Source organism: Salmo salar, chromosome ssa20, assembly GCF_905237065.1.
Source record: "Salmo salar chromosome ssa20, Ssal_v3.1, whole genome shotgun sequence".
Classification (NCBI taxonomy): domain Eukaryota; kingdom Metazoa; phylum Chordata; class Actinopteri; order Salmoniformes; family Salmonidae; genus Salmo; species Salmo salar.
The window spans coordinates 18,728,268-18,752,195 of NC_059461.1; the positions used below are offsets into that span (position 1 = coordinate 18,728,268).

The 23,928-nt window shown below is 42.7% G+C and overlaps 1 protein-coding gene across 1 annotated transcript; it reads left to right on the forward strand.

Annotated features, from left to right (window-relative positions):
• Positions 1-15,761: 15,761 nt before the first annotated feature.
• LOC106580005 (CCN family member 1) lies at positions 15,762-19,106 on the forward strand. The gene is made up of 5 exons (XM_014160537.2): positions 15,762-16,145; positions 16,469-16,682; positions 16,898-17,251; positions 17,408-17,610; positions 17,779-19,106. Exons 1-5 carry the CDS (start codon positions 16,074-16,076, stop codon positions 18,079-18,081), a joined length of 1,146 nt encoding a protein of 381 aa, XP_014016012.2. The 5' UTR covers positions 15,762-16,073; the 3' UTR covers positions 18,082-19,106.
• The last annotated feature ends 4,822 nt before the right edge of the window (positions 19,107-23,928 follow it).

Genomic DNA, 23,928 nt, shown 5'->3' on the forward strand with positions numbered 1-23,928 from the left:
ATCAAGGTAGATGGATTATTTTAAATATGTTATTGGACAATAAACAGATATGGCTTATTAACCTATACAGTTCAAATAATGATGATGATCCAAGCTTCTTTGAAAAAAATAAATAAATACATTCATATATATATATTAATATAATCAACTCTACAAGCAACACTAGACTCTTATTATGGTGGGAGATTTTAATTCGGTCTTAAATACCTCTATGGACCGTAAAGGAAATCACACTACAATACAAACTATCACCCTCAGGCACTTAAGGAAATCATGAATGTCATGTATATATTGGAATTAGTGGATATATGGAGACTTAAATACCCTGACCTAGTGAGATATACATGGCGTAGGCTTAATCAAGCTAGTCATCTTGACATCTTTCTTATGCCATTCTCTCTGGCACCAAAAGTTTAAAAAGTGTTGATGGGGAACAGAATGCGGTCGGCTCATCACGTAATTGGCATATATATTACTCTTACAGAATTTCCACGTGGGCGAGGATATTGGAAATTTAATCAAAGCCTACTAGATGATAAATTGTTTAGGACTAGGACAGAAGAATTTATAACTGACTTTTTCAGACATAACATGGGTAGAGTAGATCCCCTTATTGTATGGGACACTTTTAAATGTGCCTTTTAGATGCCATGCAATTCAGTATTCATCTATAAAACAAAAGCAATTTAGATCAGAAGAGTCCATATTAACAAAGGAAATTGAAGGACTAACAGTACAGTTAGATAGCAATAAAAACGGTACCATAGAGGCACAGAATAAGGTAAAGGAAAAACAAAAAGAAATGGAGGAACTTATTCAAGAAAGATCCAGTGTAATATATTATAAAAAATAAAGTGAACTGTATGGAATATGGGGGAAAATGCACCAAATAATTTTTCAGTCTTCAATATAGAAATGCTACCAAAAATGTTTTATTGAAAACTTGATGGAGTCATGCATGATTCACCAAATGAAATTTTGAAAGAGGAAGAAATGTACTTTAAGAATATGTTTTCGTTTTAGTCTCCTCCATCTCCACTAACTGAAACTAATTGTATGAATTTTTTTCCTAATAATGTAAAATGAACATCTGTACAGAAAGACTCATGTGAAGACCAAATTACAGAGGAACTTATTGACGCAATTAAAGCCTTTAAGGATGGGAATACTCCAGGGCTGGATGGCATACCAGTGGAAATATACAAAACCTTTTTTGATATACTCAGAGGAGTATTATTAGCATGTTTTAACCACTCCTATATAAATGGTAGATTATCAGACACGCAACAAGAGGGTCTGATATCATTATTATTGAAACAGGACCCAAGTGGGGGTGTATGTGTATATATGTATGTGTATGTATGTATATATATATATATATATATATATATATATATATATATATATATATGTGTATATGTATGTATGTATGTATATATATATATATATATATATATATATATATATATATATATATATATATATATATATATATATATGTGTATATGTATATATATATATATATATATGTGTATATGTATATATATATGTATATATATGTGTATATGTATATATATATGTATATATATGTGTATATGTATATATATATATATATATATATATATGTGTATATGTATATGTATGTGTATATGTATATATATATGTATGTATGTGTATGTATATATATATATATGTGTATATGTATATATATATGTATATGTATGTGTATGTATATATGTGTATATATGTGTATGTATATATATGTATATGTATGTATATGTATGTATATGTATATGTGTATATATATGTGTGTGTGTGTATGATCCAGTCCATTTAACAAAAATTGGAGCCCTCTTACACTTCAGTGTTGTGATGCAAAATGCTTGGCGCATAGAATTAAAAAAGTATTGTCAGGTATTATTCATCCTTATCAGACTAATCAGAATTTTTTTACATGGATGATACATTGGAGATAATATACTGCTCAAAAAAATAAAGGGAACACTTAAACAACACAATGTAACTCCAAGTCAATCACACTTCTGTGAAATCAAACTGTCCACTTAGGAAGCAACACTGATTGACAATAAATTTCACATGCTGTTGTGCAAATGGAATAGACAACAGGTGGAAATTATACGCAATTAGCAAGACACCCCCAATAAAGGAGTGGTTCTGCAGATGGTGACCACAGACCACTTCTCAGTTCCTATGCTTCCTGGCTGATGTTTTGGTCACTTTTGAATGCTGGCGGTGCTTTCACTCTAGTGGTAGCATGAGACGGAGTCTACAACCCACACAAGTGGCTCAGGTAGTACAGCTCATCCAGGATGACACATCAATGCGAGCTGTGGCAAGAAGGTTTGCTGTGTCTGTCAGCGTAGTGTCCAGAGCATGGAGGCGCTACCAGGAGACAGGCCAGTACATCAGGAGACGTGGAGGAGGCCGTAGGAGGGCAACAACCCAGCAGCAGGACCGCTACCTCCGCCTTTGTGCAAGGAGGAGCAGGAGGAGCACTGCCAGAGCCCTGCAAAATGAGCTCCAGCAGGCCACAAATGTGCATGTGTCTGCTCAAACGGTCAGAAACAGACTCCATGAGGGTGGTATGAGGGCCCGACGTCCACAGGTGGGGGTTGTGCTTACAGCCCAACACCGTGCAGGATGTTTGGCATTTGCCAGAGAACACCAAGATTGGCAAATTCGCCACTGGCGCCCTGTGCTCTTCACAGATGAAAGCAGGTTCACACTGAGCACATGTGACAGACGTGACAGTCTGGAGACTCTGTGGAGAACGTTCTGCTGCCTGCAACATCCTCCAGCATGACCGGTTTGGCGGTGGGTCTGTCATGGTGTGGGGTGGCATTTCTTTGGGAGGCCGCACAGCCCTCCATGTGCTCGCCAGAGGTAGCCTGACTGCCATTAGGTACCGAGATGAGATCCTCAGACCCCTTGTGAGACCATATGCTGGTGCGGTTGGCCCTGGGTTCCTCCTAATGCAAGACAATGCTAGACCTCATGTGGCTGGAGTGTGTCAGCAGTTCCTGCAAGAGGAAGGCATTGATGCTATGGACTGGCCCCGCCCGTTCCCCAGACCTGAATCTAATTGAGCACATCTGGGACATCATGTCTCGCTCCATCCACCAACGCCATGTTGCACCACAGACTGTCCAGGAGTTGGCGGATGCTTTAGTCCAGGTCTGGGAGGAGATCCCTCAGGAGACCATCCGCCACCTCATCAGGAGCATGCCCAGGCGTTGTAGGGAGGTCATACAGGCACGTGGAGGCCACACACACTACTGAGCCTCATTTTGACTTGTTTTAAGGACATTACATCAAAGTTGGATCAGCCTGTAGTGTGGTTTTCCACTTTAATTTTGAGTGTGACTCCAAATCCAGACCTCCATGGGTTGATAAATTGGATTTCCATTGATTTATTTTTGTGATTTTGTTGTCAGCACATTCAACTATGTAAAGAAAAAAGTATTTAATAAGATTATTTCATTCATTCAGATCTAGGATGTGTTATTTTAGTGTTCCCTTAATTTTTTTGAGCAGTGTATAAGACAAGTACCGGAAACAATAGAATACTATGAAATATTGGGGACACCGGGCCTGGTTTTCATAGCTGATTTTGAAAAGGCTTTTGATAAAGTACGACTGGAGTTTAAATATAAATGCCTAGAACATTTCAATTTTGGGGAATCTCTTATAAAATGGGTTAAAGTTATGTATAGTAACCCTAGGTGTAAAATAGTAAATAATGGCTACATCTCAGAAAGTTTAGAGGAGTAAAACAAGGTTGTCCACTATCGGCATATCTGTTTATTATTGCCATCGAAATGTTAGCTGTTAAAATTAGATCAAACAATAAAATTAAGGGATTAGAAATCCGTGGCTTAAAAACTAAGGTGTCATTGTACGCTGATGATTCATGTTTTCTTTTAAAACCACAATTCTAATCTCTCCACGGCCTCATAGAGGATCTAGATACTTTTGCTATCCTCTCTGGATTAAAACCAAATTATGGTAAGTGTACTATATTACTTATTGGATCAAAAAAAATGCTAATTTTACATTACCGTGTAGTTTACCAATTAAATGATCTGACGGAGATGTGGACATACTCGGTATACAAATCCCAAAAGAAAGAAATGATCTCACTCCAATATATTTTTATAGTAATTTAACAAAAATAGATAAGATCTTGCTACCATGGAAATGAAAATACCTGTCTATTTGTGGAAAAATCACCCTGATTTAACTCTTTAGTCATATCACAGTTTACCTATTTGGTTATGGTTTTGCCTACACCTAGTCACCTGCTTTTTAAATTATATGAACAAAAAAGATTCTATTTTATTTGGAATGGCAAGCCAGACAAAATTTAAAAGGGCCTATTTATGTAACGAATATGAATTCGGAGGGCAGAAATTATTAAAACATTTGACCTCTCACTAAAGGCATCAGTCATACAAAAGTTATACTTAAATCCAAACTGGTTCTCTAGTAAATTGGTAGGAATGTGTCATCCTATGTTCAAGAATGGCCTTTTTCCCCTTATTTAGATTACACCTGCTCACTTTCGGTTGTTTGAAAAGGAAATAATCTTCAAAATATTGTTATTGTTTTAAACAAGCCTTAGAAAGTTGGTTGCAATTTCAATTTAATCCACCTGAAAAGACGGAACAAATAATACAGCAAATATGGTTAAACTCAAATGTACTAATTGATAAAAATAAAACGTATCTTTCGAAGAAATATTTTAAAAGGTATAATTTTAGTGAATGATATCATAAATAGGACTGGTGGAGTTATGTCACACATGCATATGAAAATGTCTGCTCTACCCAAAATTACAACCAACTAATTGCAGCATTACCACAAATGGAAGAAGGAAGTAGAAGGGTAAAAAAGTAAGGAACTTGTATGTCGGCCCTGTATTAAAGAACATAAATGGCTAAAGAAAAGTGTGATAAATAAAAACATATACCAATTTCATTTAAGGACCGAAAAACTGACAGCTGTGCCATATAAATTGCAAAATAGTTGGGAATAGATTTTCGATGTACCCATTCCATGGCACTTGGTTTATGAATTGATATGCAAAACAACGCCGGATTCAAAACTTTGAATTTTTCAATTTAAATTACTATACAAAATTCTTGCAACCAATATGTTTTTTTAATTTTTTTTTATATATATATATATTATATGATACAATCTTTCCAGCTCTGCAGATTTTGCTGTGAGGATGCAGAGTCATTAGATCATTTATTTTGGTATTGTCCATATGTAGCTCGGTTTTGGTCACAGGTCAAGGAATGGCTGAAGAATTGCAACATTTGCCTAGAACTAACGCTGCAGATAGCAATACTGGGTGATTTGAAAAGCCATAAATAAATCAATAATATAATTATTTTAGCAAAAATGTAAATAAAAAATAAACAATCTGTAGAAGCTATGAGAATAGAGAGGTTCCGTACTTTTGTCAAGCATCACAGCACAGTTGAAAAAGATATGGCAAATAGAAATCCAAAATGGATGATTTTGAGAGATAGATGGGAGGGGTTGAATGGAGCTGAAGGATGGGACTAATAACAAGATAACCAATGTAAAACATACGGGGTCTGTAAAATGTATATAGGTTCAGACATTTTGTGAAATAGCACAGTAACAAATATAAATCAAACTGGATGGACATCAGAAATAGAGGAAGGACTAAAAACAAACAAAACATAACTATTGTAAAATAGATTGTCTGTAAAATGTGTATAAGATGTATAAACTGAAGGTAGAAGCCTAAGTGCTATTGTTTATTAGTTTACTCCAATTGGGGGAAGGGTGGTAGGGTTTGCGGGGAATAATAAAGGTATATTCTAAAAAAAGTATTTGTGTATTTATTTATTTTTTATTTATTTACCCCAAAAATATATGGAGGATTGGAAATGATGCAGACAATTACATTGATGGAAGCAACAATCTTTCTGCAATATTATGCTGATCCACCCCTTAAAAATTAAAAAAAACAATGTGTATGTGACTAATATTTGATTTGGAGTCCACCTTCGTGGTTATGAGAGGGCACCAGGTCATTGAGGAAGCTGTAGTCATTCAGGAAATTCACAATTTGGCTCCGTTTTGATCAACAGTGGGCCATTGCCAACCTCGAAATATTTCAATTTGAACATATTTAAAAAATATATATATTATGATAAAAAATAAAAACTTGGTTCCACATGTTTTGTGAGCTCTGTCACAACCTTGGCTACAGTCTGTCCAGCAGCCCACATACAGTGCATTTGGAAAGTATTCAGGCCCCTTGACTTTTTCCACATTTTGTTACCTTACAGCCTTATTCTAAAATTGACTAGTTTTTTCCCCTCATCAATCTACACACAATACCCCATAATAACAAAGCAAAAATAGGTTTTTAGAAATGTTTGCAAATGTAAAAAAAAATATATATATATATATATTTTACGTAAGTATTCAGACCCTTTACTCAGTACTTTGTTTGGCAGCGACTACAGTGTAGGATTTTCTTGTGTATGATGCTACAAGCTTAGCACACCTGTATTTGGGGAGTTTCTCCCATTCTCCTCTGCAGATCCTCTCAAGCTCTGTCAGGTTAGATGGGGAGCATTGCTGCACAGCTATTTCCAGGTCTCTCCAGAGATGCTCGATCGAGTTCAAGTCTGGGCTCTGGCTGGGCCACTCCTGCGTTGTCTTGGCAGTGTGCTTAGGGTCGTTGTTCTGTTGGAAGGTGAACCTTCGCCCCAGTCTGAGGTCCTGAGCGCTCTGGAGCAGGTTTTCATCAAGGAACTCTGTACTTTGCTCTGTTCATCTTTCCCTCAATCCTGATTAGTTTCCCAGTCCCTGCTGCTGAAAAACATCCCCACAGCATGATGCTGCCACCACCATGCTTCACTGTAAGGATGGTGCCAGGTTTCTTCCAGACGTGATGCTTGGCATTCAGGCCAAATAGTTAAATCTTGGTTTCATCAGACCAGAGAATCTTGTTTCTCATGGTCTTGAGAGTCCTTTAGGTGCCTTTTGGCAAACTCCAAGTGGGCTGTCATGTGCCTTTTACTGAAGAGTGGCTTCCATCTGGCCACTCTACCATAAAGACCTGATTGGTGGAGTGCTGCAGAGATGGTTGTCCTTCTGGAAGGTTCTCCCATCTCCACAGAGGAACTCTGGAGCTCTGTCAGAGTGACCATCGGATTCTTGGTCACCTCCCTGACCAAGGCCCTTTTCCCCCGATTGCTCAGTTTGCCCGGGCGGCCAGCTCTCGGAAAAGTCTTGGTGGTTCCAAACTTCTTCCATTTAAGAATGATGGAGGCCCCTGTGTTCTTGGGGACCTTCAATGTTGCAGACATATTTTGGTACCCTTCCCCAGATCTGCGCCTCGACACAATCCTGTCTCTGAGCTCTACGGACAGTTCTTTCAACCTTATGGCTTGATTTTTACTCTGACATGCACTGTCAATTGAGGGACCTTATATAGACAGGTGTGTGCCTTTTTCAAATCATGTCCAATCATTTGAATTTACAACAGGTGGACTCCATTTCAAGTTGTAGAAACATCTCAAGGATGATCAATGGAAACAGGATGTACCTGAGTTCAATTTCTAGTCTCATAGCAAAGGGTCTGAATACTTAGGTAAATAAGGTATTTCTGTTTTTAAGAAAACCTTGTTTCGCTTTGTCATAATGGGGGTATTGTGTGTACATTGATTATTACTTAATACATTTTAGATTAAGGCTGTAATGTAACAAAATGTGGAAACAGTCAAGGGATCTGAATACTTTCCAAAGGCGCTGTACATTGGCAATGACAACTGAAAGAAGTTGGCCTGGGGTTGGATCACATCACAAGGCTAGGGCTATTGTTCAGTCAGTTTGTTTATGGAATAGTTGATGGTGCCCCCTAGACTCAAACTCTCCAGCTGTGCTCATTTCCGCTCCTTGTCCTTGGTTTAATTATGACAGCAGCAGCAGCAGCAGCAGTCAGTCAGTCAGTGGTTGGTAATGTAGGAGAGGATGTTAAGGCCAGTGTTGGGTGCAGGAAGTTAGGCTAGCTCTCCTACCGCTAGTGGAGCAGACGCCCAGGAGAGGTTTCCTGCTGCTCTGCCCGGTGCTCCCGGTGCTCCTATGAAGTCCTTCCATTAACAGTACTTATTAAGTTCTGACTCTTACTACAACAAAGCTGAGTTCAGGAAAGAACTGACTGAACCAAACCTGTCTGATGCCAGCTTTTACTTACTTCACTGTGTATAAGTAAAGGTTTTTAAAGCAAATACTACTACATGAAGTTACAACATGTCTTCAACAGGTTTTTCTCTTACTGCCTTACCCCTGAGCATCCTATCACCCTATCAGGGAAAGGCCTCTTGCTTATACACTGTTTCGAATTTTTTTATTTTTATGAAACTGGTATTTTTTCATAACGTAAAGTTCCTGTATGATTTTATTCATGAGACCTCACCAGGGTATAACGAAGCCTTAGATTAGGAATGAAGTTGAATGTCAGAGCAAACAAACTGGCCTCATTTTACGTGACATAACACTGCATAATGTGTTAGTGCGTATTAGTGCCTGCTGCAAGCTTCTGAATTAACAAATGATCTAGCTACTAAACTGTGGTAGTTGAGTATGAATATCCAGTAGGTCTGCCTCCCTTACCTGGACATACTTAGCTGTTTCATCATAAGCTCTAGATTTTTTTGTAGATCAAGTGTATGGTGGGCAACACTTTATTGGCTTGAATTCAGCCTAGTGGCTCAGTCAGTCACATTAGGTTTTATGTGTTTGTGTCACCATCCTTGTTGGATAATCCTGAAACTTTCTGCTTATAGCTTTCTGCGATAACATTTTCCCTTCTGAATCACAGGCACTACTGTATAATGGTGCCACACAGCCCTCCCCCTCACACCTCCCCACTAACAGGATACACTACTTTGCAATGCACGTTTTGTATATTTTTTGTGTACTTAGTTTAATACACCATTCATTTTAGTGGTAGAATGGCGCTGCAGTGGATAGCTGCAGTTTTACGGGCTTCTGTCCAATTTTGCGCTGATTGTAACTGGACATCAGCGATCACTAACCTTGATTTGGAAGATTTCTACTTCAACGAGTCGGCGGTGGAGGACAAACCGCTCACCCCACCCCAGACCAGGCCCTAATCCCTAAGACTCGGGAAAGGAAGAGACGACGTAAGAGAGGCTGATGTGCGGGCATCCTGATGAAACTACTTTGGCGAATAAATAATCCGCCTCTACCCTCCGTTCTATTGGTGAACGTACAATCAATGGAGAACAAATTGGACGAGCTCTGTTCGAGATTATCCTATCAACAGGGCCTGAAGAACTGTAATATCCTATGTTTCTCTGAGTTGTGGCTTGGACATGGACAATATACATCAAGCTGGTTTTTCTATGCATTGGCAGGGTTGAATGGCAGCCTCGGGTAAGCTCAAGGGGGAGGTGTATGTGTCTTTGTTCACAACAACTGCTACGCAATCTCTAATATTAAGGAAGTCTCGAGGTTCTCCTCGCCTGAGATGGAATACCTCCTGATAAGCTGTAGACCCCTCAAATTCAACTATGGACCTCGAAGCCAGTTCCAATGCATTTTTTTAATTGTTACCCTCTAATCAGGGACTGAATTAGACCTGGGACACCAGGTGTGTGCAGTTCATTATTAGGTAGGACAGAAAACCAGTCGGCCCCAGACCTCGTAGGGTAAGAGTTGAATACCCCTGCTATAGACCATACTATTTACCGAGAGGGTTTTCATCTATATTTTCCATAGCTGTCTATTTAACACCACAAACTGATGTTGGCAGTAAGGCCTCACTCAACGAGCTGTATAGCGCCATAAGCAAACAAGAAAATGCTCATCCAGAGGTGGCGCTCCTAGTGGCCGGTGATTTTAATGCAGGGAAACTGAAATCCGTTTTTCCTCATTTCTAACAGCATGTAACCTGTGCAACTAGAGGAGACAACTCTAAATCACTTTTACGCCACACACAGAATCGCATACAAAGCTCCACTCCGCCCTCCATTTGGCCAATCTGACCATAACTCAAATCAGGAGTGACACGCTCAATATGGAAGTGGTCCGATGATGCACATGATAAGCTACAGGACTGTTTCCCTAGCACAGACTGGAATATGTTCCGGGATTTATCCGATGGCATTGAAGAGTTTACCACATCAGTCAACCTTCTTCATTAATAAGTGCATTGACAACGTCATCCCCACAGTGACCGTACGGGCATATCCCAACCAGAAGCCATAGATTACAGGCAACATTCACACTGAGCTAAAGGCTAGAGCTGCCGCTTTCAAGGAGCGGGACACTAATCCGGACCCTTACATCAAACAGGCAAAGCGTCAATACAGGACTAAGATCAAATACTACTACGTCGGCTCTGATGCTCATCGGATGTGGCAGGGCTGGCAAACTATTGTGGATTACAAAGAGAAACCCAGCCACGAGCTGTCCAGTGAACCAAACCTACCAGACGAGCTAAAAACCTTCCATGCTCATTTCGAACCAAGCCACACTGAACCATGCATGAGAGCACCAGCTGTTCCGGACGACTGTGTGATCACACTCTCTGTAGCTGATGTATGACCTTTAAACAGGTTAACATTCACAAGGTCGCCGGGACACACAGATTACCAGGACCCGTACTCAGAGCATGCGCTGACATTTTCAACCTCTCCCTGACCCACTCTTTAATACCTACATGTTTCAATCAAACCACCATAGTCCCTGTGCCCAAAAACACCAAGGTAACCTGCCTAAATGACTATTGGCCCTTAGCACTCACATCTGTAGCCATGTAATGCTTTGAAAGGCTGGTCAAGGCTCACATCAACACCATCATCCCAGATACCCTGGACCCACTCCAATTCGCATACCGCCCCAACAGATCCACAGATGATGCAATTTATATTGCACTCCACACTGCCCTCTCCCACCTGAACAAGAGCAACACCTATGTGAGAACAATGTTCATTGACTACAGATCACTGTTCCAGACCATAGTGCCCTCCAAGCTCATCACTAAGCTATGGACCCTGAGAGTGAACACCTCCCTCTGCAACTGGATCCTGGACATCCTGACATGCCTCCCCAGGTGGTGAGGGTAGGCAACAACACATCCGCCACACTGACCCTCAACACGGGCGCCCCTCAGCACTGCGTGCTTTGTTCCCTCCTGTACTCCCTGTTCACCCATGACTGCGTGGCCACGCACGACTCCGACACCATCATTAAGTTTGCTGACGACACGACGGTGGTTGGTCTGATCACCAACAATGATGAGACAGCCTATAAGGAGGAGGTCAGAGACCAGGCATTGTGGTGCCAGGACAAACAACCTCTTCCTCAATGTCAGCAAGACAAAGGAGTTGATCGTGGATTACAGGAAAGAGAGGGCCGAGCATGCCCCCATTCACATTGACTGGGCTGTAGTGGAGCGGGTCGATAGCTTCCAGTTCCTTGCTGTCCACATCACTCAGGATCTATCATGGTCCGCACACACAGTCTTCCCCCTCAGAATATGTTGCATGGGCCCTCAGATCCTCAAAAGTTATACAGCTGCACCATTGAGAGCATCTTGACTGGCTGCATCACCACTTGATATGGCAACTGCTTGGCATCCGACCGCAAGGCGCTACAGAGGGTAGTGCATACTTTACTTATGTAGATAAGGTATTTCTGTTTTATTTTTATTTTTATAAATTTGCAAAAATGTCTAAACTGTTTTTGCTTTGTCATTATGGGTTATTGTGTGTAGATTGCTGAGGAAATGTTTTTATTTAATCCATTTTAGAATAAGGCTTTAACGTAACAAAATGTGGAAAGGTCAAGGGGTCTGAATACTTTCCGAAGGCACTTTATATAGCCAGTTATCGTTACTCATTCTGTATTTTATTATTACTTTTACTATTCTGTGTTGTTACTTTTCTATTATTTCTCTATCTGCATTGTTGGGAAGGGCTCATAAGTCAGCATTTCACTGTTAGTCTACACTTGTTTACTAAGCATGCGATGAATAACATTTTATTTTATTTGACTTAATAGGCAGTGTGCAGCTTAAGAAACCCCAGTAGGTATGGTTGCTGTGGCCCATCATCTGTTTGTCTGATTTTAATTTGAGCTTTAAATTCTGAGAAGTGTTTTGTGAATGTTCGTAATCTAGTTGCCACAGTTGATTAGGTAGGCTACAGTAAAAGAGAGGATTCATTTTGAAATGGACTGTATAGGTGGTCTGGATTCAGACATTATTACAGTAAATGGATTATAATCAATCCCTTGTCACCGTCTAGTAGTCTTGTCCTGGGGTTCTAGTTCATTTTTTATGCATTGCATTTGTAAGGTCCCTGGCTGTCATGCAAGTACTCCACAACTCAAAACCTTGTAGGTGGGTGCTCTTCACAATATCAGGTGATTCAGCAGTAGTTTCGGCTTACAGCATAGGCCGACTGATTACACTGGGCATGCATACCTCTCTTCTCTCAGAGAAGGGTGTGTGTGCGTGTATCTGACTGTAGCATACCTGCTCATGTCAGTCAGCCACACAATGGACAGGTTAGTGCTGTGGAGAGCTCTGCCCATGGGGTCTCTGGCTGCTTTCATCACTCCTATTAGGCTGGGTGAAGGAATGCACAGACTACAGGTTCCCTCTGCGCTCCTGTTTGGGCAGCCGCCAGGTTAAATGAGGCCCATTTGTGTCTTAATGGGTGCAGGACAGCCACACCTGCGTTAGGCTAGCACGGGTCTACTTATCATGCTCTTCTCTGGGGCCTCATGGAGGAGCGTGCATTTACATTTGAGTCATTTAGCAGACGCTGTTATCCAGAGTGACTTACAGGAGCAATTAGGGTTAAGTGCCTTGCTCAAGGGCACATTCAGATTTTTCACCCAGTAGGCTTGGGGATTTGAAACGGTGACCTTTCGGTTACTGGCTCAATGCTGTTAACCACTAGGCTACCTGTCTCCCTACTGGAGGGAAGATGCACAGATGTCTACCGCCAGTCATGAGGACTTATACGCCACAAGGCCGGAGCCCATGACATCATCCTTTTCACAGCTGTCTTGCTCAACTGCCTTAAAGGAATGTGTGAAGTGTAACATATTTATTTGTTGTGTAATTAGTATTCTCTCTCATAGATATACATTTATGGGCATTTGGCAAACAAACAGGCACTTTTGGAAGGGACGCTTTTAAGGGCTACTTATGATTGAGTGTACCAGCCAAGGTTTTTAGGACACTAGTATGAGGAATCCAGTGGCCTGACCTATAGAGGCTGTATCATGGGCTGGGTTAGGGTGTACCACTGACACACAGCTGATTCCACCATGTCTATGTTTACCCAAATACATGTGAGGCTGCTCCCACTGTTATATACTGTTACTCAGAATGCAAATCACATATTTGTCAGATGTTTATTTTTGAAATGGCCTTTTAGTGAAGGAAATAGCTACAGTAAACCAGTCTGATGGAGTTGACTTCAATAAAATGGTCTGTTTGCTATTATATGATATGGAACCACACACACACACACACACACACACACACACACACACATCCAGTTACACTGCTTTACGTGTTCGGGGCAGATCTGTTTAGATTAGAACATTAGAACAACTCTTCCTGAGAGTTGTGCAGATAGACTTCCTGTTTACCCACTTCTTCACCAGTGATACAGAGTTTTCCATCAACATTGGCCTTTCTTGGCACTATGCAGGGTACTTACTGGCATCAGAGTTGCCAACAATATCAATATGTCCACAGACCATTATTTTCAGACTGTGAGGAGACCAGACCTAAAGCTGCTGTAAAAGCCTCCAAAGGAGAGAAGCTGCTAACTGCAGCCATACAATGGGGACGGTGCAGATCAGGGTGCAGTCATATGAGTGAATCTTCAGATCGTGGTTGATTTGTATGATAACTGAGGTGTAGGTTGAGACTAGGCTGAGTAGATGGCAAAGGGACTGCGGTGATATATCATCACGGCTCCTGACCCCCCCCCTGTTTTTGGAAATGTTTGTCCGGCTGACAAACAATCGCTGGCTGAGGGCCAGGGGGGGACGCTGCCAAACAGGCCCCCTCCCCCTTTCGTCAGTGTCCCATGCACCACGTCCAGCACACACATCCTGTCTTTGTGGGTCAGGAATGCCAGGAATCCAGACTTCTGCCCTAATCCACCCACCCCTCCTTCCCCTACAAGGTGTTCTCTCTCTCTCTCAAACATTCCCAGAATCCTGGTGGTTTCAGCCCAGTGGCCTGGGTGTCTGGGTGTGGCTCACGTGTCTCTCTCTCTCTCTCTCTCTCTCTCTCCACAGTGCTCCTCCATCCCCACATCAGTGGCAGGCAGGTAGCAACACCTGCTCTCCGTGGTTTCCCCTGCTCCCACTGATCTTAACACACACATTCCTGCTGCCTCAACTCTCAACATATCCATGGTGGTTTTTATCTTTGGTTTTTCATTTTGGTTCATTCCTCCCAATTGTTGAATTTCTGAAGCGGTTTTTGTATTCAAAGAAATACCTGTGTAATTCTAAACCGTTATTATTTCTATCCTATTTGATGCTTTTTAGGATTTGTCTTCGTAGATGAAGCTGTGTTGTCGTTGTGGTTTTGTGAAGGTGAACTTGGTTAAGTGAGGACAGGTCTGACAAATAGAGCAAGGATCCACAGAAACAGGTCCTATGTATGTTCTTTGCCTTCTCCTGTGGTGTGAGAGACTATATTCCCACTCACTCCTTTCTCTCGCTTTGCAGGTTTTCAGTGGCCTCATCAAATGTGCTAAATTATGTTTCCTGTGTTTCATAACAGAGAGAGCCAAGGGCTAACGCAGGGCCTTCCTGCCCTCAAGCAAAACAATTTATATTCCTCTGGGATGACAATGGCAATGTTTAGTTTTTCCTACCGAACATGGGAACCTGTAGAAGGTACTTTTTTTTGGTCCCGGAATGTGGCCATTAGGAAAGAGATGGAGGGAACACGGGATGCGTGTCCTGGCCTGGGCAGTGTGTTTCAGTGGGGTTTCTGGGGCCAGCCCGGCCAGGTAATAGAATGTTTGAAGAATTGTACGCACAGATTTTTCAGCTATCTGCATCACCACTTCCCCTATTAAAGTGGATTCTACGCCAGAGCGGGATTCCTCACTCATTTTTCCCATGACACCTACACTTGTTTTTCTGTTTCCTGTATCGGTCTTAGCTTAGGTGATCGCAATTGTCAAACACTGCTCATATGCAGGAATGGAGCTACAGTGTCACTCCACGGTATGGGAATCCCAAAGCTCTGCAGACCTGGGTTCAAATAGTGTTTGTGTTCATTCAAATACTTTAGCTGCACTTGATTGAGCTTGCCTGGCACAATGGGACAGATAGAATAGTCCCAAAAGTGCAAACCACACCCATCTGGCACTTCAGGCAGGCTCAATCAAATGCTCAACCTATTTGAAAGAAATCAAATACTATTTGAACTTACTCCATACTTAGCTTTGCTTATTGTGAATTTACCAGCAATAAGCTTTTCTTGTAGTTTCTCAATAGCATTAGGGACATATAAATAGTAAGATGTCAGTGCACTGAAGTGCCTACAGTACTGTGTTCATAGTATAACCATGCTTTCTCATTATAGCAATGTAGCAACGGTGCAATTTCTTTCTCTCCTACTCCACTCACTGAATCCCCCTCCATACACTTTCCCTTACTCCTTAAGAGGAGAGCTGATGTCACAGGGTGTGGGCGGTCTGCCTGTGTCTATAAGTACAGGCACCACCGAGGGAATCTCGCTCTATATGAAGGGAAGCTAACCCTAGCTGAGCTGTGCTGATACTGTAGGAGAGCAAAGAAACACCAAACTAGTGTAGCTTTTAGTGCGCTCGCATAGAACTATGGATCGGTTCAGATGAATGAATAGGTAAACTGACAGATCAACAGACTTCTCTCCTCTCTGGACAGTATATCGTCACAGCCACCAGGTTTCTGTTCTCCATCTAACGACCTCTGATTGTAATTTTGGAAAGTACGCTGTCAGGATGTTTTCTCTGGTTAGTTTGAGAAGGACTGTTTCTACCCTGTTCGTTCTCCTCTCCAGTGCTGCTGTCATGGTGAGTTTCATAGATGCATACTTACCTGTCTGCCCTCTTTTTTTTCCTTTTTTTTTCCCATTCTCTCGTTCTCTCTACATTTTGCATTATTTTATTGATGATGTGTTTCTGTTTTTCCAAAATGATTGATTTTTTTATTTTATTTTTTTTTACAAAAATAGTTGAACTTTTTTGGTATTTTTGTTACAATGAAGAAAGACACTCCAGTATGAGAGTATACTACTGTACTACTAGTCATAGTAAAGACGAGGCTGCACCTCTACCCTACTGCTGCTCTGCGGAACCCAACACATCTATAACACTGACACTGCTGTCTCTCTCAGGTGGAGAGTGACTGTCCTGCCCAGTGCTCTTGTGACCCATCACCCCCATTGTGCCCAGTGGGCGTTAGCTGGGTGACAGACGCCTGTGGCTGCTGTAAGGTGTGTGCCAGGCAGTTCAACCAGGACTGCAGCCCCAGCCAGCCCTGTGACCACATCAAGGGCCTGCACTGCCACCTGGGGGCTGGGGGAGACCCAGAGAGAGGCCTGTGCCGAGGTAAGGACCAGGAGCACCCCTAACATCAGCGGGAGAGAGGTGGTTGGGCCAGTATGGGAGTATGCAGAAGTATGGGTGTAGCAGCTGGGTATGGGGATTTCAGAATTATAATAGAAATGTGATAATTCAAGTAGATAAATGCTCAGCATCATTGTAACACTGCCATAGTGGTATAAAGTCCACTGTGCTGATAATGTGTCTGTGTCTCTCCCTAGCGGAGGCCAAGGGCCGGTCCTGCGAGTTCAGCGGGCGTGTCTACCAGCATGGAGAGGACTTCCAGCCCAGCTGCCAGCACCAGTGCAGCTGCATGGACGGGGTGGTGGGCTGCATGCCACTCTGCCCCCACCAGGTGTCCCTGCCCGACTGGCGCTGCTCCCGGCCCAGGCTGGCACGGCCCTTGGGCCGCTGCTGTGCAGAGTGGGTCTGTGACGACAACAACCACATCAGTGAGGACCCAGAGGAACCTCCACAGGCAGCTCTGCCCAACCCACAACCCCTCCCAAACCACATCAACAACCAGCTCCAGGAACAGCCACACTATCAGGCCAGCACTGGAGTCACCTTTAGAGGTACAGTAAACAACCTATCCCAATGTCTCATTCTTCCACAGTCTCTATCCAGACATAATCCTATCTTGGTCATAATCTTAACTTTCTCATAATTGTAACCCTATATGTTTCCCATAGTCTTGACCTTGTATGTTTGCCTGTCCTCTCCTTTCACAGAGGTGGTGTCCCTCCCCATGTCCCAGGTGTCGCTAAGCGCCAGATGCTTCCCACAGACCACTGATTGGACGGAATGTTCCACTACCTGTGGGATGGGCATCTCCAGTCGGGTGACTAATAACAACGCAGACTGCCGGCTGGTCAGAGAGACACGACTGTGTCAAGTCCGCCAATGTGACCTGCGACTTACCCCAGCAATCAAGGTACAATGAGGCTCCACTCAATGTCTGATATGTTGTGGGAAATGATGAAGCATACAAGTATAGCACATAGAACATATTAATATTTCATTTTTAATGAGAACCATTGCAATATGACTATTATGGTTTATGTAGCTCAGTTGTCTAACTGTGTGTTTGTTGACTGTCCAGAGGGAAAAGAAGTGCCAGCGTTCAGTGCGCCCTCGGGAGCCAATCAGCATCAACTTTGCTGGCTGCTCCACGGCACGGCACTATCGACCTCGCAGCTGCGGCTCCTGTGCGGACAGACGATGCTGCACCCCTTCACTGACCCGTACCGTCCGCCTGCGCTTCCACTGTCCCGGCGGAGAGGGCTTCACACGCAACGTCATGTGGATCCAGCGCTGCAGCTGCAAGAAGAGCTGTCACAATCACGGCTCCCCCTCAAGGCCCTCTGTCAGCCTGCACAATGACATCCACACCTTCAGGCACTGAGTCAGGATTAGGAGGATGCCCAACCCCAGCCTCGACACACTGGATAGGGCTAGGGCATGCTAGTCTCTCCCCATCTTCCATACGCCCTCTGCCCACGGATAGCCCTGCCTTTCAGCCCCTTCCTGGACATCAGTGTGGCTGGCAGCCTCTCCCCCAGCACCAGACTATGGGAGAGAGAGCTAGGTGGCTGCTCCCCCTAACCATGCAGAACTATTGCTTGCACTTTAAGCTTCCTGGCACGTTGCCCCCAGTTAACCAACATGAGAGATGGGTAGCTATTTTGTGCAACTCTCTGCGGCTAGGTCCAGTTCCCCTTCCCTGCTGATGACCCAGCCACGGAACTGTTCCAGTGGAGGAAGGGACAGCACTGAGCACAACAGACCATAGATGGCCTGATGTCACTTTCTTAATGTCATGTTGGACTTGTGGGTGAAATATGTCATTGAATCCTCTGCTTATCACCCTTTTTATTATTTTTATTTGTTAACATTGTCAAGACCCTCCTATAACCACAGTGGGAGAAAAAGAAAGGAACTTGTATGCATGTATATGAGGGACATATTACTTTTTGTCATAATGTGTAAATTAGTGAGGCCAGTGAACGTGTAAGGATGTGATGAGCGATGACCATGGGCAATCCCATACATTCATGTACGATGAAGTGTTTTGTCTGATACGTTGATGGTCGAATGAGGACAGGACGTCATCAATGATTGTACCTGTATGTTACATGTTGTGAAGTGTGTGTGTGTGTGTGAGAGAGAGAATGAAAGGGTGAGAAAACAGAGTGTTTATGTGTGTGTGTGTTTGTCATATTACAGAGTATAGTGTACAGACTTCACTCTTTGTTGAGTGGCAAATTATACAGATCACCTCATTTTCCGGGGTGTGTTTTTATTGACTCATAGTATGGAGACTTTCTTATACTGGAGGGAAGATTTTATATATATTTAAGATTTATATATTGTTTGAATTCTTATCAATAATTCTCTGATACATGAAATAAAACCAACACGTGCTCTGTCTTGTGCTTCTGATAGGTGTGTCAGGTGGATGGTGATTTAGATGACAGCATAGGGTGGTTGGTCTGGGATGCTGCTGTAAGGAGGGGGTACAGACTCACAGAAGGGGGTACAGTGCATTCAGAAAGTATTCAGACCCAGAATTCTCTTATGTTACAGCCTTATTCTAAAATTGATTGCATTTGTTTTTTTTCCTCATCAATCTACACCCCATAATACCCCATAATGACAATTAAAAAACTTTACAGTACTTTGTTAAGGTGCCTTTGTCAGCAATTACATCCTTGGGTCTTCTTGGCTATGACACTACAAGCTTGGTACACCTGTATTTAGGGAGTTTCTCCCATTCTTTGCAGATCCTCTCAAGCTCTGTGAGTTTGGATGGGGAGTGTCGCTTCACAGCTATTTTCAGGTCTCTATAGAGATGTTCAAGTCCAGGCTCTGGCTTAGCCACTCAAGGACATTGAGACTTGTCTCAAAGCCACTCCTGCGTTGTCTTAACTGTGTGCTTAGGGTCGTTGTTCTGTTGGAAGGTGAACCTTCTCAACAGTCTGAGGTACTGAGCGCTCTGGAGCAGGTTTTCATCAAAGATCTCTCTGTACTTTGCTCCATTTTTGGTACCCTTCACTAGATCTGTGCCTAGACACAATTCTGTCTCTGGACAATTCCTTCAACCTTATGGCTTGGTTTTTGCTCTGACATGCACTGTCAACTATGGGACCTTGTATAGACAGGCGTGTCTATACAAATCATGTCCAATCAATTGAATTGACCACAGGTGGACTCCAATCAAGTTGTAGAAACATGTCAAGGATGATAAATGGAAACAGGGTGCACCTGAGCTCAATTACGAGTCTCATAGCAAAGGGTCTGAATACTTATGTTAATAAGGTATTTATGTTTTTGAAAACATTTCTAAAAACCAGTTTTTTGGTCATTATGGGGTATTGTGTGTAGATTGATAAACATGTTGGAGGTCTGAATACTTTCCGAATGCACTGTAAGTCTGGCACTTACCTTTATGAAGTACTTTAGGGCTAGGAGTACATAACTCCAAAGAGGGGTGCAGTGCTGAAAGCCAGCCTGTTGTTCTGGCGTTAGGGCCAGGGAGAAGAGGCAAGTTGGGTCTCCAGTGAGGCCGCGGCCAGTGCTCTAGCCAGGTTTATGTTCCCTCATATCCTTCAACATAATGTACAGGCTGGTCTCTGGATCACAAACATCACAGCAGCCTCCCAAATTCCACACCCTGTCCTCCTCCCCATCTCCTATGTCTCCCCCTGTCTATCTATCCCACCCTGACCCCTCCTCTGTCTATCCCACCTCTCTTTACAGACCTGTCTGTCTGGCTTAGTGTGCTAGTTTTCTAAATGGTGACTCTGAGGTTATCACAGCATGGGCCTACTGTTTAATGTATTTAGTACATCTCAATGTGTCACCTATCCACATCCTCAATGTAATCAGCTTAGAAATGTAGGTTTGGACACATCAAGCATACACTACAAAGTTGGAGCAGGGCCGACCCTAGCCACTAAAGTGACCACTTAGGGCCCCGCAGTTTGCTAGAGTGTCCCCGACCAAGTTTTTAGGAATTCAGTTGGGGTCTCAACTTACTGTTGAGAGTTAAAACAGTATCATATACAAGGTGCACATTCCAAATTTGGTTGTGCATCATCAATTTTTCTTTTGTTATGTCATTCATTGACAGTCAGTCAATTAGCCCATGTCAGCTAACATTTTTCAGATTGGTAAATTAGTCTAGCCAGCTATCTAAACGAATTACCGACTGGGCACACAGGGCACGTGCTCAGGTTCCCTGACCTCTAGGGGGCCCCCATGGGTTCTATTAGTCAAAATACAGAAATACAGCCGGTATGATGAATTTTGCATCATATGATGCTGCTTTTGCTTCATATGATGCAAAATGCATCATACTGACTGTATTTCTGTATATTGAAATGTATATATCTTGAAAGCTTGATTGCTGACATGCAAAACATTTTGGGACTATATGATAATCCAAAAAATACCAAAAGATAGATTTGGGTGGAATTTTCCTTTAACATGGCATAAGTCATGGCAAAATGTGTAGAATTGCAAGAAATTTGCTTCAAAACTGCAAATATTTCTCCACCCTGTGGCAAAATGTGTCAAATTTCCCCCAAAAGGCTAGGGCAGGCCTTAGGTTAGAGATAAGGCTGGGAATAGGGCTACAATTCGTTTTTTATAGGCCTATGCAACCTCCTTACATTTTGTTCACTGGTCCAATGACAGACAAAAATCGACAGAGCACACATGGCATTCTATCATCACCATAGAGACGGCAGTACTATCTGCCATTGTCGTCACTAAAGGCATAACTCCTATTGGCTGTATCCCATCTGACTGTACCACGTTTCCCCAAAGACTATGGTCTGTAGTGTTTGTATAGTAGGGCTATTTGATGTTGTAAATTTAGGGAAAGACTATCATCCTCAGACTTATTGTACACTAAAGCATGTGTCCCAGGACAACGTTTGACAAAACGGCTGTCAAAGTGGTGCTCTTGTATTTCAGTGAAAGCCATGGCAATATGAGGACTGGGGAGGAGGTTATAGGAGGTTGTGTGAAAGAACAACTTCGGGTCCAGTCCACATTAAACAAAAGCTTTGTGATGTACTGTAGTTGACTTACACTGAAACATATGAAAGCAGAGCATCCGGTGAAAGGAGCGTTACTCATGAAGGCGGTGAGTGTATGCAGTTCTCTCCCCTGTGAAAGTGATTGTTTTGGCTGTAGCCTCCTGCTGCGGTGGAGTTTACATTGGCCTGGGCACCCGACTGGAAGGTGTTGTCCAGCCTCACAGTGAAATGTGAGTTTCAGCATGGCTGTGACATAGGAAAAGGAAATATGTCGGAAATCAACAGGGCCTCTGGGAAGTGGCGGTGGGGGCCTGGGGGGAAGGTTTACTAGAGCAGAAGACACTCCCCAAAACAACCATAGCATCCTCTGCAGAAGACAACTGTCGTATAAGCACCTTTTTCTGAGCAAAGCATTTTCTCTGAGAGGAGTTTCACTCTCTTAACATGAGTCAGTTTTAATCAAAATGTAGCTGTTCCAGCAGTTCAGTACTGCAGCCTGGGACCAGTGTTTGGTGTTTAAAACACAATGTATAACTTGTCCAGCCATACTGTATAACTGTAAAGGATGTCTATACATCGCTGCATGCAAAGACACATTTACATCTCGAACATTCCGGTGCACAAGTATGAAAACATACCGTTTCTGGAAATTTGTGGCAAGTGTCCAGCCTTGTACGGCCCTGCACACGTCCCGTATATCTCCAATAACAGAACGCTTTTGTGCACGGACATGCACGGACGTGTATATGTCCGGAAACGGTTCAGTAAATCCCCTGAAATGACCACACACGTCCACCCATGGACCAGGACACATCTTGAAATTCCAGTGTACGTTTGACATCAGTTGCATTACATCTCAGTCCATGTCCCACAACATCTCTGCCATAAATGTCAGTAAATGACCGTGCCCTTGTTCAAGGCTGCGCATGCTTATTCGCCCCCACTGAATGTTAGTCATTGATAGCTTGCCTTTGTGGTTGTCACTGGTATATTAAAACACAATTCATTATTGAATGAATTTATCACAGTGAATTATGAATGAATGAATACATTATTAAATAATATTTTATTATTATCACACATCAGGGTTCCTACACCTTTTCAGAAATAACATTTGAGCACCACTGTCAAGGTTTAACCAGCACCTCACGACATCACTATACTATCACTAAACATGTTGTAGTTCCACTTAAGCACAAATCCACTTAATCACTTCTTGAAGGATGATAATTCATTTCAGTAGAGCAGGAGAAAGCGGGTAATAGTATCTGCATTTAGGCTAAGCAGGGCCTGAAACTAAAGTACACCCCATAAGCTCCACCTGGGACACGTAAGCACCAGATGGCACCAGATGGAAACAGGTAGGCACCAGATGGAAACAGGTAGGCACCAGATGGAAACAGGTAAGCACCAGATGGAAACAGGTAAGCACCAGATGGCACCAGATGGAAACAGGTAAGCACCAGATGGCACCAGATGGAAACAGGTAAGCACTAGATGGCACCAGATGGAAACAGGTAAGCACCAGATGGCACCAGATGGAAACAGGTAAGCACCAGATGGCACCAGATGGAAACAGGTAAGCATCAGATGGCACCAGACATGATCCGTGTGGTGTGGCTCGCCAAGTATCTTTGTTCCCTCTCTAACCACTGTAGTTTTTGACAAAGGGCAGTACACCTCACTCCAGAAATAAGGTGGCTTGACGAACCACACTCATTTGCTGTTTTGCAGGCTATCCTCCTCACCGCTCATCAGGTCCACATCAACTTCTCTCCAATGTCTCTCTCATCCTCTGTAAGCACTCTCAACTGTGCAAAACAATAGAACACAGTAAACAAATGCATCAAGTCATGCATATTCATACAATTCAAGACTGAACATTACTTTAAAGCCCCAGCAACCCCAGATTGAGAGATGTAAAAGGTGAATTCCAACCTTTGACATATATCACTCTGACCTTGATGGTAGATCCCCCAAACAATGTTTGATATCTTGTGAAATTACTGAGATTATTGGTATTATTGGACTATTGTGAAAACACTAGTTGAATTCCATCCACCTGGTTGAAATTGGCTCGACATGCCTTTGGCTCCGTACACTGGATGTATCACAAACATCTACCCAAATGTCATTATAATCAACGAGATATGCCACAAGTTATGCATGTGGTACTGGCAGTGCACAGAGTTACAGGCATATGGACT